Source organism: Osmia bicornis, chromosome 5, assembly GCF_907164935.1.
Source record: "Osmia bicornis bicornis chromosome 5, iOsmBic2.1, whole genome shotgun sequence".
Taxonomy (NCBI): Eukaryota; Metazoa; Arthropoda; class Insecta; order Hymenoptera; family Megachilidae; genus Osmia; species Osmia bicornis.
Genome location: NC_060220.1, coordinates 10,548,922 through 10,562,201, shown reverse-complemented (window position 1 = coordinate 10,562,201; position 13,280 = coordinate 10,548,922). Strand labels below are relative to the sequence as shown.

The window sequence follows — 13,280 nt, the reverse complement described above, 5'->3', positions numbered from 1 at the left end:
GCAAGCTTACAAGCAAGCATTTGTAAGCACGTGTGCTTGAACGGTGACTGCGAGTGGTCTGTAATTAGAATGGAGGGTAATATTGACCACTCCATTTGTCTGCGAGGTCCTTGCTCCACCAACTCCGTGGACATCCAATGAGGAGCATTTCCGTCTGAGTCTAAGCTGATTAACTAAAGACTCTGAAATAAGAGAAACTTCAGAGCCTGAATCGACCAGAATTCTTACTTGCTGCGTTGCGAGGTCAGTGTGCACTCTGGCGAGTGCCGTTGCTAGAAGTGTGGTACCTGGTCTGCGTGGTCTGAGTGCGTGGGCTGCGTGGTCCTTTAATGCGTGGGCTGAGCAGGCTACGTGGGCGTCGACGACTGCACCGACATCTCAATGTGTTGTCGATTACGTTTGCGTGGTCTGAGATGTTCTCGCCGTGGGCTGCGAAGACGTGGAGGTGGTCGCGGGCTGCGTGGTCGGCGGGAATGGCACCAACACTCTGATGAGATTGCCACCATGAAGTGCTGTGTGGTGCTGCTCATTACAGAGCTTGCACCGTTGTGGTGTACGGCAGCTTCTAAGATTGTGGTGGCCCAAGCAATTCACACAGAGTTGTTGGGCCTTCACAACGCTGATGCGTTCGTCCACGGTCTTGTCCCTGAATGCAGGGCATGCGGACAAGAAATGGTCCTTGGCGCAGAGCGCACAAGGATATAACGCTGACGTGCGTGGGCGAGCTGATGACGATGGAGTCGTCGTTGTCGTGGACTGCGCTGCGGCGGCTGCGTGGACGGCGGCTCTCTGCTGCACCAGCCGGATGTCGCGACTGGCGGGGCGTCCTGACGTGGTCTGCGTGTTCTGCGTCGTCTTTGATTCGGCTACCCGCTCCAGCTGTTCCAGTGTTCTGGCGCGTCCCAGCAAGAATGTCGTCAGCTGCGACATCGTCGGATAGTCCGTCTGCGTACTCAGAGAGGACTCCCAGCCTTTTCGCGTGTCCGAATCGAGCAGCCTGACGAGGTGATTTAGCAGGAAGCAGGAGTGTGGATCATTGAGCCCGAACGTGGTCAAAGCTTCCTGCGTTTCGCCGATGATATTAGTCATCTTAATCAGCGAACTAGCCCGTCGCTGTTTCATCGGCTTCAGATCAGAAATCCGGTCCATGTAGGACTGGACATTGAGCCGCTTATTCTCAAACCGCTCATCGAGGAGCTTCCAAGCCTTTTGGAAGGCCTCGTTTGTAGAGGGTAGGTGCTCAATAACGTGGGCTACGTTGCCTGTGACTGCTCCTTTGAGGTAGTGGAGCTTGTCCACTTCTGCGAGGTCGTCGCGTTCCATGATTACCGATGTGAAGGCTGATTTAAAAGCCTGGCATCTGTTGTACTCCCCGTCGAATTTTGGGAGTGCAATTTCCGGCAAGCGTGATTGGCTGCGAGTGGCTGCGTGGACGTCGTGGTCTGCGTGGTCGTGCTGGGTGCAAGTCGATGCTCCAGCTGAGCAATCAGCTTTCGGGCCGTCAGTACGACCTTCTCCTCCTGCGAGGCCACCTTCGTTTTATAATAGCCGTGGTCGAGTTGCGACACCGGCCACAGACGGCTAAGAGCTTGGTGCTCTTGATGAAACATTAGGTGCATTTCCATCAGGGTGGTTTTCGTGATCTCCACCTCAGACGGAATGATGGTCAGTGGCTCCTTCGCGGTGGATGCCTGCAGATCTTCCACGATAGACAGCATCATGTCCAGGCGTTCCTCCTGCATCTTCGCTCGGACTTGTAACTCAGAGGAGAGGCGTGCTGGAGAGCGTGGGCGCGTGGTCTGCGAGGATTGAGTAGTTTCTTCTGGCACTTCCAAGAGCGGGGTCGCCGTGGTCGAGTCTTCGTCCGCCTTGTTGGAGCGGGCCGAACTGTCTTGCGAAGCCGGTGAGGTGTCTCGCGATTTCGGCATGTTGATTGTCGAAATTCACTGCGTGGTCACTGCACAAATGCGAACGACACAGAAACTTGAAAGAGTCACTGCAATCCTGTCACACCTCACTCAAAATGGCACTGCGTGTTCGTTGAACGGGCGCGGCCGTTACGCGTAATGGCGGCTTCGACCGTTACACGTTTCTTCGAAACCGAGTGTGCCTCTATCCGGCTCGAAGGACCAAAAAATGTAAGCGAGTTCACGTGGGCTGCGTGGACAGAAAACTGAGGCACACTTTGCAGTAAACACAATGCGTTTATTGCACGTCAAATATGTACAAAGTCAGTCACAAACACAAACAACGTGAAACGATCACAGCGCGTGGTCTAAACGTACAATAATAACGCGTGGACGAAGCGTCGTCAATATAATACAACAAAGTAAATGCGTGGCCAATGCGCGGTCAAAATGATTGTTATATTAACAATGAAAACCAGAAACTTGATCTAAGCGAGAGCGAGAACAAACGAAGCGCGTGCATAGGCTCTGAGCGTTCGATCAAGAAGGACGAAATCGATGATGGCGTCGATCTTGCCGGTTCAGGCGTAGAGAGGGGGCCGCGTGGACAAAGTGGGCCCGAGAGGTGCTGCCGCTATCGGTAACGGCGCACCAACGAATTATTTTCGCTGCCAACTTCGTCACGCTGCGTGTACGTAGGGAATTTCGCCAACACCGGCACTTCGAAGAGATCAACTAGAACAGGGAGAATTGCCGGATTCAGTACTTATAAAATTTGACGACGAATCCATTGGAAATAGATTCAAAGATATTGATGGTAACATTCCAATATCTCCAGTTTGAGCAATGTTTCAACTGTCAAAAGGATTTGGAGACGTCGAGCGCAGAATGTTACCACTTATTCTAAGTTGGGCAGTAACGGTGCACAAATTACAAGGGACTACATTGAACAGAGCTGTAATTGATCTTGGCAAAAAGAATTTTGCAAAAGGCCAAATTTACGTTGCACTTAGTCGTGTTAAAAGTTTAGATGGTCTAGTTTTATCTGATTTAGCACCAAACAAAGTCCTCGTTAAACCTCATGACGAGAGAGCACTCGCAGAAATGCAAAGATTACGACAGTTGCTTTTGCAAAGAAACAGTCCAAATCAGCTTCCAGCGCCAGATATGTGAAGAAGGAAGCCAACCCTTCTTTTAGCGACCAACTGATAGAGAAAATGACGAAGTCTATTTTTTTTTCATTGCATGGATAATGTTGAAAAGTCACAATCGGTATATTCCCTGTAGAATAAACGCCGAAAAAAATATAAATGAAGCAGTACATTTTTTGGCCATAAAAATTAGCAGGAATGAAAAAATGCATGTTAGCACGCATGCAAGGGTCGACACGTGGCAGAGTCAATGCATTTGGGGCTTTGACCTGCTTTTCAAGGACTCTAACCGACTTCTCAGGGTTCTTTGGAATATCGATACCCCGAGCCATATGTCTGTCATCGGACTTGGGCCGGTGGTAGTTGATACTTGAGGTGCGACGAATTCTAAGAGTCGCGGATGTTTTGTATATGAAACTGCGATACAGAGTTCGATCGCCGAGCTTCCAAGAAACGCGCATGTGGCCGATGACCCAAAGTCATGGTGCTGCATGGCGCGTGCAGAGAGATAAGAATTCGAAATAAAGGATCGCGCCACGGAGTGGGGAGGGTCCGGGGACCCTCTGGTAAAACGCCCGTATCATATCACCATTCCGAACCCTTTTGAATAGGCAGGCGTTACCTCGTTGCATGCCACGGAGTGCTACGGCTCGGACAATAGTTCTTCGTTTCTTGAAATAAACTCCTATAGGCGAGAAGTTTCGATTTGCTGCATGCTGTTTCTTTATTGTAATTGTCCTAACCATATCGTGTTTGGTATCATTTTAATCAGAAAAACATCACAAATATCTTGGTAACAGTTTTATAAGAAAAAAATGAAAATTAACAAAGTTCAGTCGTTGCATTAGTATTATCTCACTGATATATCCGATTCCAAATCATATTATCTCGTGCCTCAAGTGTCATGTTTCCACTTGACATAGCATTTCGGGCCTTCGCCTGGGTATGTTGTTTTTTTACGTTTCAAGTGGTCTCCGAACCTATGCTTTCAACGGCAAGAAACCGACAAATTTCGGATCGGCCCGTTCCTTCACCTCCGTATCACAGTCCAATAGAACTTTCGATACTCGGCAACGGAAAAATCTCTGGAAAATTAACATTGTCCTTTTTCAATAATCATACAGGTGATTATTGCTTAACATTGCTCTTTTATGTACAGCGTATCACCGAAGATAATTGATCTGTTTAAATATATTTAGACGATAAAATTTATCTAAATTAAATTAGATTAAGTTCATAAATAATTTCATCGATTTTGAAATGAATCCAATAATACTGCAAGATTTCAAATAAATTGAAACCCAAGTAACGGCACGAAACGCTATGTCAAGTGCAAACGCACGAACCTTTCCTTCGATGGAACGGCAAAGAATCAACAAATTTTTCGGATGGGTCCGTTGCCTCCGTTTCTTTGAAACGGCACGCAGCAAAACGAAACTCCTCGCCTGTAGTGGCCCAGTCCTATTGCCTAACCGTTTCTATCAAAAAACGAAGAAATGTTGTCCGAGCCGCAGCACGCCGTTGCATGCAACGAGGCAACGCCTGCCTATTCAAAAGGGTTCAGAACGGTGATACGATACGGGCGTTTGATACCGGTGGATACCCGGCTTTAGATTCTTTTGTCGGCAATGCGGCAAAGGTTCCGCGTTGGACCCGGAGCGCTCAACTACCGGTTCGCAGCGGTTCTCATAAGTATCAGGTTCGCAACCAAGCTTAACGAGCGAGCGAGAGCAGAAGCTCCTTGGATGCGACCTACCAGTACACTGGCTCTAGAGCGACGATACCGTCCTGCAGTGTTCGCTACCAAGCTTAACGAGCGAGCAAAAGCAGAAGCTCCTTGGATGCGGCCTATCAGTGACAGCTAAGTTGCCCAGAAACTGAACTGCGGCCGAACGAGTTAGCTCCTACAGTGTCAGAACGGATCCTAGCCAATTTTCCGACAAACGATCAATTCATTTAAATTATATTATAAATTCAAATTATAGATTTAAAGTTTGATAATCGTATCTAGAGCCGCGTTCACTAGTCAATTTATTTTTCTCTGTATTTTTATTTTAGGTTGAATTATTTTGTAACTAATAATCTGATTTTCTTCCATTGTATTTCAAATTTAGCACAAACGCGATTGTTATTTTCTTTGTATTTTCTTATCCAAGGCGTACTCACTGTACTCCACTAATACAATTATTTTCTTTTTGTATTTCAAAAACAGGGCGCAACATTTGTTACTTAATTACATTAATTCATTATATTATTTAATTACATTCAATACTTTATTACATTACTTACCTTTTTATTATATATTATAAACAAACAAACAACAAACACATTTCTTGAATAAATACACACATATTTTTGAGAAAGGAATTAACGTTGGATTTTACTCCTTTACCGCGTGCCACCCGAACCTATAATCCCTCCTTTATTAATTTGTTATAAAAATACGAGTCGCCTTCTCTTAGGGAACCGCTCTCCCTTCGCGTCGGTGCAGTAGCGTACTCGTAATAATTCCGGGACGTTACAATAGTGTAGGTTCTCTATAAGAAGGCGACTCGTATTTTTATAATGAAGAACGGGTTATAGGTTCGGGTGGCACGCGGTAAAGGAGTAAAATCCAACGTTAATTCCTTTCTCAAAAAATATGTATATGTGTTTATTCAAGAAATGTGTTTGTTTATAATATAATAAAAAAGGTAAGTAATATAAAAAATATTGAATTAAATGATATAGTGAATTAATGTAATTAAGGGGGTAGACTAGGGTAATGCAGCGCGTTGACATTACCGGCAAAAATGGGCCTAAAAAGAGGTTTACGGGAATACACTTTTCGTCCTTATATGAGAAGATTTGGGGCTGGGTGAGGGCTCATTCGAAAGAGGAAGGTCCGATGCAGGGCGGTCTGGTCATGGTTCAACGAGATCGTGTCGATATTTAATAATATGAGTGTCCAAAGTAAAGGAAGAATCGATAAAATATATCCGCAGATTCCAAGTATTTTTTAGGTCAAAAAACAGTTCTATGACTCAAACGGTGACCAGACCGCCCTGCATTGAACTTTCCTCTTTCGAATGAACACTTATTTAGAGCAAAATCTTCTCATATAAGGACGAAAAGTGTATTCCCGTAAAAGCATTTCCACAGACGAGTTCCGCCATTATCTGGATAATACAGAGCAAGTCACGTGACAAAGGGTCTAGCCGTATAAGCATAGTGAATCGGCCCCAGCAACACTTTCGGTTGATATTTATACCACATAATGTTTTTTGCCTAAACAACAACTGTGTGCAATTTCAACCCCCTACCCCATCTGATAAGGGAGATATGAGGGTAAAACTCAAAACCTTTATCATTTTTCTTCTCGGAAACTATTTAAGATATATGATCACATTAAAGTGCAAATAGTAGGTATTCATTAGCTGTATATCATATTTTTTTTTCAAAATTTTTATTCGATGATTAAGGGTTGAAAATTAATAAATAAATTTTTGAAAATGATTTTTATAAACAATCCCTTGGATGACACCCACCGAAAAAATTAAGAATAATCCTTTACTATTTAACTATTATCTGTAAAAATTTCAAGAGTGTCGGATTGGTACATCATAGTTAAAAAAAAATAAAACCAATGCAACGCCCTTTCATAAGGCAAAGCCGGCCTGAACGTTAGAGGCGCTCAACCTAACCGACCTACAGAGGGAATACGTAGCGCCGAACCGCCACGTTTCTCGTACCAGAAACAGCTCTCAGAAAAGTATGAGTTCTTCTTTCCCTAAACTGTGTGTTACTTAACAGTCATTTATTTAAATAATATATTAACAATTTAAATTTTTTAATTAAGTTTTCTGGTCCTAACTTTTAACGTCCGTGTTTTCACGGTGTTTCTCGTTTTAAGTACGTGGGAGCCCTAAAAAGAACTGATTATGTTGTACGTTACAAATGGCACCCTTTGATAAATGCAACTAAGGTGTTCCTCGTTTTAAGTATGTGGGAGCCCTGAAAAGGGCTGATTATTAAGCCCTAAAAAGAGCTGATTGTGTTATGTATTGTCAGGTTGAAGTATATGATTTAAAACAGAACACTCAAAAACTTTAAAAAAAAAAACACGCTTGTAAATAAGTTTTAATCTTCGTCGCTATTTTCATCAATAACTGGAATAATGTTAGTACATTTCCAGGTAGTACTGGTACGCTATAATATAATTAACCCTTTTCAGGGCGACCATATGCTTAAAACGAGGAAAACCTTAGTTACAACTATTCACAGGTACCAACTACAATTTAATTAAAAGTAATACGTACGTGAAAAGGTAAAGACGGAAATAGTTATAGAAGTCTATGTTCTTTACAGCGTTGAATAGAATGATATTGCAGTTATACCTGTGATACCTTCTTCGACTATTAAAAGGACAACTAATGGCATCTAACACAGTGCCATTGTTCAAGACATGATATAAATCTGTGATTTAGGGCTCCCACATACTTAAAACGAGAAACACCGTAAAAACACGGATGTTAACAGTTAGGACCAGAAAACTTAATTAAAAAATTTAAATTGTTAATATATTATTTAAATAAATGACTGTTAACTAACACACAGTTTAGGGAAAGAAGAGCTCATACTTTTCTGAGAGCTGTTTCTGGTACGAGAAATGTGGCGGGTCGGCGTTACGCATTGCCCTGTAGGTCGGTTAGGTTAAGCGCCTCTAACGTTCAGGCCGGCTTTGCCTTATGAAAGGGCGTTGCATTGGTTTTATTTTTTTTTAACTATGATGTACCAATCCGACACTCTTGAAATTTTTACAGATAATAGTTAAATAGTAAAGGATTATTCTTAATTTTTTCGGTGGGTGTCATCCAAGGGATTGTTTATAAAAATCATTTTCAAAAATTTATTTATTAATTTTCAACCCTTAATCATCGAATAAAAATTTTGAAAAAAAAATATGATATACAGCTAATGAATACCTACTATTTGCACTTTAATGTGATCATATATCTTAAATAGTTTCCGAGAAGAAAAATGATAAAGGTTTTGAGTTTTACCCTCATATCTCCCTTATCAGAGGGGGTAGGGGGTTGAAATTGCACACAGTTGTTGTTTAGGCAAAAAGCATTATGTGGTATAAATATCAACCGAAAGTGTTGCTGGGGCCGATTCACTATGCTTATACGGCTAGACCCTTTAGTTCAGCTAGTAGTTATAAGGTGGCATCTATGTAGAAAGGCTGTCGATTTGGAATCGTAGCCAGAATCAAGCGTCAGTTTGATTACGTCACTCGAACTGTGCTGCGAAGGCAAGCGAAAAAGGCAACAACGCCCGAACGCTGAGTGAGACGCATTACATTCATGCTGTCCTCTCATTTTTAACCGACTTCGAAAAGGAGGAGGTGTAAGAACAGGCTTTCTCGAACGATCGACCACGTGTTAAGCCGTAGAATGAATAAAAGACCACATGTGATAAACTGAACACAAATAATGTTTTTATTTTTGCACACAATGCCACCAGTTTAATTATATAAACCAAAACTTGTCTTAATCGCGTCAGAGCTGTCCTTCGCCCTTATTAATAACGATTCCCGATTAGCAATCTGAACGGTCCCTCGTTCCCGATAGCAGCAGTCCTTCGCCGTTATCGCCTCGATTCCTGATAACGCGAATTCGCTTACGCGTTAAGAACGCTGGGGAGAGGGGACCACGCGCATTTGTGGCTACCTTCGCGCTTACAGTTCGGCCATCCTGACCCGGCGTTCGTCCTCAAACGCTTCGCTTTGAGTATTACAAATGAAAGTTTTAACAGAAATACTATGCGATATAAACTTATAATATAATAGGAACTTTGGATATAACTTGAAGCTTACATACTATGAACAATTTAACGAATTACATCTATGTGCAACATGTATAAAATAAAAAGTAGAAAAAGAACAAAAAAAAACTTTGCCTAAGGATCGGCGCTTAATGTAAAGAGGAGTACAAAAATATATAAAATTATAACCAATAAACTATCTCTTCTTTTTTTTTTCCTTTTCTCTCCTACTTGTCTCGTACTCTAATCCAAGGTTTGATTTTATCTGCCGAAAGGATTGTATTCAACGGTTTTTGTGTAACGTTGAAGCCAGGTACGTCGGTGATTACAAAGCGATTCTTTTTCAACACTTCTTTGACTTGATAGGGACCCTTATATTTAGGAAATAGTTTCAAATTTTTACCCGGCGGCGGGTGCAAGATTTTTATCATAACGAGATCGCCTTTACTATATTTGGTGGATTTCTTATGTCTGCTATCATATTTAGTTTTATTGTATTCCTGTAGAGCCCGGTTCGCGATTTGCCCTACGTCACGCGTACGTACTCGTTCTTGTTCAATGTCGGTATCGGTTTGTGTTAATTGTTCAATTAATGATTTAAGATCTCGGTCTTGACTTTTCCGCTGTTCGTACCCTAACAACATTTTACTGAGAGAGCAATTAATTGCCTTATGTTAGTGTTATTGATAACAAACTGCGCTTTCCCTAATCGTGTTTTCCACTTGGACGGTTCTTCTGTCGTTTTAGCTAAGATAGATTTCAAAAATCGATGAACTCGCTCAATTTGGCCGTTGGCCCATGGAGACGCAGTTGCAGTTAGCACATGTTTTATGTTTTTATCATCTAAGAAAGTTTGGTTCCTCGGTCGCTTACTATGCGTTTTGGAAATCTGAACAAATCGAATAGAAGGGTTAGCGTTTGTATAAGTTCCCCTGCAGTGGTTGATTTGGCTGGGAAAAGCCACGTGAATTTTGTAAACGCATCTATAACGGATAGAATATATAATACTTGAAGCCGTCATGAGTTACTTCTAATGGTCCGAAATGATCTACAATATGTATGGTGTGTAGAGGTTCCGCTATTTTCTCGTATATTTGTAGTTCGCCCTCGGGTTTGCCTCCGGTTAATGTATAACTTATGCATCTAACGCAATTATCAATATATTGTTTAATACGTAACTTTAGGCACGGAAACCAGTAATGACCAAGGACTCCATTTAATACTTTATCTATCCCGACATGACCCATCTCATCATGGTATAGTCTGAGCACACTATTAATCATATTTTCAGGAACCACGAACAGATGTTTATCATTATATTTACGGAAAACAAGTCCCTCTATCAGCGTATAATATTTGTCGTCCCTGATTTCCAAGCCCTCCGCTAATTCTTTTAATTTTGGATCTGCTAATTGTTTAAACATTAATTCGTCGTCTATACTATCTATCGTAATGGTCATAATGTTACGACTTAAACAGTCCACGTGTAACATTCGATTAGATGCACGATGTATTAGATCAAATTTATAATTTTGTAACAACAGACTCCATCGCGCTATACGCGGGTTGATGTTTATTTTCTTCATCGCAAGAACTAACGCATTGCAATCAGTAACTATTCTGAACGTTATCCCTTGAAGGTAAATATGGAAGCGCTCTACCGCCCGAACAATAGCTAATGTTTCTAATTCGTAACTATGATAGTTTTTCTCTATTAAAGAAGTGGCTTTACTAAAATAAGCAACTGGGGCTAAACGTCCCTCTGATTGTCGTTGCAGCAGAATTGCTCCGCATCCTAGACTGTTTGCATCCGTATGCAGCTCGGTATCCGCTCTGGGGTTATAAATACAAAGTACGGGCGCAGTCGTTAATTCTTCTTTTAACGTTAGAAAAGAATGTCTACATTCCTCGTTAAACTCAAAATTCGTATCCTTTTTCAGTAGGTTTAGCAATGGTTGCGCTTTAATATAATAATCTTTGATAAATTTTCTGAAGTAGTTAGTTAACCCTAAGAAACTTCGCAATTCTCTGACGTCTCGCGGTTGTGGAAAATCCAATATAGCTTGTACGTGCCGAGTACACACGGTGATACCTTCACCTGTTATCAAATAACCCAAATATTCTATCTGTTTAGTTAAAAATACGCATTTTGATAAATTTAATTCTAGACTATGTCTCTTTAAACATATGAGCACCTCTTTTAGAATACTTAAATTTTCTGCGATTGTAATTGTGGGAATAAGTATGTAATAAAGTTTATCTTCGGTCCGATTGGTAGTAGGAAGATCGAAATTAAAAACGTAACTGCGTTTCTCTGTAAGACAAAAGTTTTTAATTACCCTACTATGTACAAACTATCTTACAACTACCTCATACCTGTAAGACAAAAGAAACAACATTTACAGCCTTTATTTCCCTATAAACTAATTTAATATGCTTTATAATGAGTTCTCTCTTCTCAACCGATTTGTCTTTTGTCTCGAGACTCACTGTCCCTCTCTCTCTCTCTAACGCGGAAGATTCGAATCTCTGCCGTTCAGTGCACACATCGATTAACTCCATAAAACAAAAAGTTGAGAAATGCGATGAAGTAATGTATATTGTTTTTTAAAATTCCTGTTATAATATAAATTCAAATATATAATGTAGAATGCATAAATACAGATATAGCTTTCATCTAACGGTATATAAAATTAATAAGAAAGAATAGTCAAAAAATAATCGTCAGTGATGTTACAGTTTTTATGTGACTGGTGGAGTTAATCGATTTGGCAACTGAAAAAAGTAATAAAGTTAAATTCAGTCTTTAAATTTTTAAGTTTTTTATTACAGAAAAAGTTAGTTATTATATATTTTTATTACAGCTTTTCCATAAAAATGAATGTTGACAGTTCTGTTATAATATATTTTTTGTGATTAATTCATAGCAGCTTTATTTTAGCAGCATTATTCTTTGGGATAATTCAGCAGTATTATAATAAATAATGTCTTCTTCATCAGCTGTATGTGAGGATTCGTCATTTCGATTTGTTGTCAAGTTTTTATAGTAATCATGTTTAACAGGAGGAATGAATTTTAACAGGTCCATCGTGTCTCTCCATTTTTCCCTTGTCACAGTTCTACCTTTAGGATATAATAAAGGCTGATCTATATTTTTCAAACTTTGCGGTCTACCTAGTACAGATTTTCTTATATTAATGGCTTTAAATTCTGTATCTTCATTATAGTCACATTTGAATTGTATGAGATGGGGTTTGGACCTTTCTAACTTTATCCAGCGTATTTTAAGCCAATTTACTGGAAGCCCTGTGACGGTTACTTTTCTGTTAATGGTTGATTGTTCTAAAGGTTTTGTTGACAAAAAATCTTGGTGGATCATTTGGATTAAATGAAATGGCGCTTTCTTTTTACATGTTTTGATTATATTGTACCAATCATCTGGTGAAAAAATGTTTTGATTTCTTTTCGCACGTGACTCAATAATGGCAAAATCTGAGTCATTGGGCAAATAGCTGTGTCCACTTACCAAAAATTTCATTTCAATTGACTCAGCTCTGATTTCCGTACTTTGAACAAGTTTCAATAAATTTAAGACAGTTTTAATATTTCTGTTTTGCCCGATACACGAATCCGAATATGTTATTATTTTTTCGAAATTTGTAGCGTAAGTCTTTATGTACTTTATTAAACAAGATGAAATTTCTTGAGACCCACGAGATCCTTCAGTTTCTGGCCAAACAAACATGTGGCTTATATGTTTACTGAATTCATGACATCCAAAATTATAAACATATAAATTTCGCTTATAATAAGCTACGGATGTGGTCAGCTTGGGAAAGGCTAAAGCTTTTTCCAAGTCAAAAGAAAATACGAAAATTTTTTCTGATGTTGCCATTCGATCGGCAGCCATTTGACTGCGAGCCCGTTCAGCCTCTTCTAACAATAAGTAAGTTTCCTTTTCAATTTCTGCCGTCTTAATTCCCTCACCGTCTGAAGTTTGAATTTTTATTTGAAAAGCATCACAAGTTTGACACGTATCCTTTGATGCTTGTTTAAAATGTAAATTAAATTTTGTAGAGAACACATTATAGTAATATTTTTCTTTCACTGGTACTACATTTTCCTTTTCACATTCTGTGACGTATAGTTCATACATCTTGTTAATATTTAAGTCAGGATTTAAATATTGTCGTCTTGGATTATGAGCTCTGGTGTAGTGACTACTGTAGGCTGGAAATGACTTTATATGTTTTATAACATTTGTATCATCTATTTTATTGCTTGCAACACGGCCTTTGCGCTGATCAACCAAAGATGTAACTTGTTCTTTAGAACAACAATCGTATATCCGCCCGTCACTCACCTGATAAGTATCTCTAAAATATTTTTTGCAAACGGGAATATCAAGTCTCTCTTT

At 40.2% G+C, this 13,280-nt stretch overlaps 1 protein-coding gene across 1 annotated transcript; it reads right to left on the bottom strand.

Moving 5' to 3' along the window:
* Positions 1 to 393: 393 nt before the first annotated feature.
* Positions 394 to 1,323, bottom strand: LOC114882065. The gene has a single exon (XM_029198944.2). It carries the CDS (start codon positions 1,321 to 1,323, stop codon positions 394 to 396), a length of 930 nt encoding a protein of 309 aa, XP_029054777.2.
* Positions 1,324 to 13,280: the final 11,957 nt, after the last annotated feature.

Excerpts from the sequence above, each read along its gene's own strand:
- LOC114882065 (XM_029198944.2), bottom strand. The coding sequence starts at position 1,323 with ATGGAACGCGACGACCTCGCAGAAGTGGACAAGCTCCACTACCTCAAA.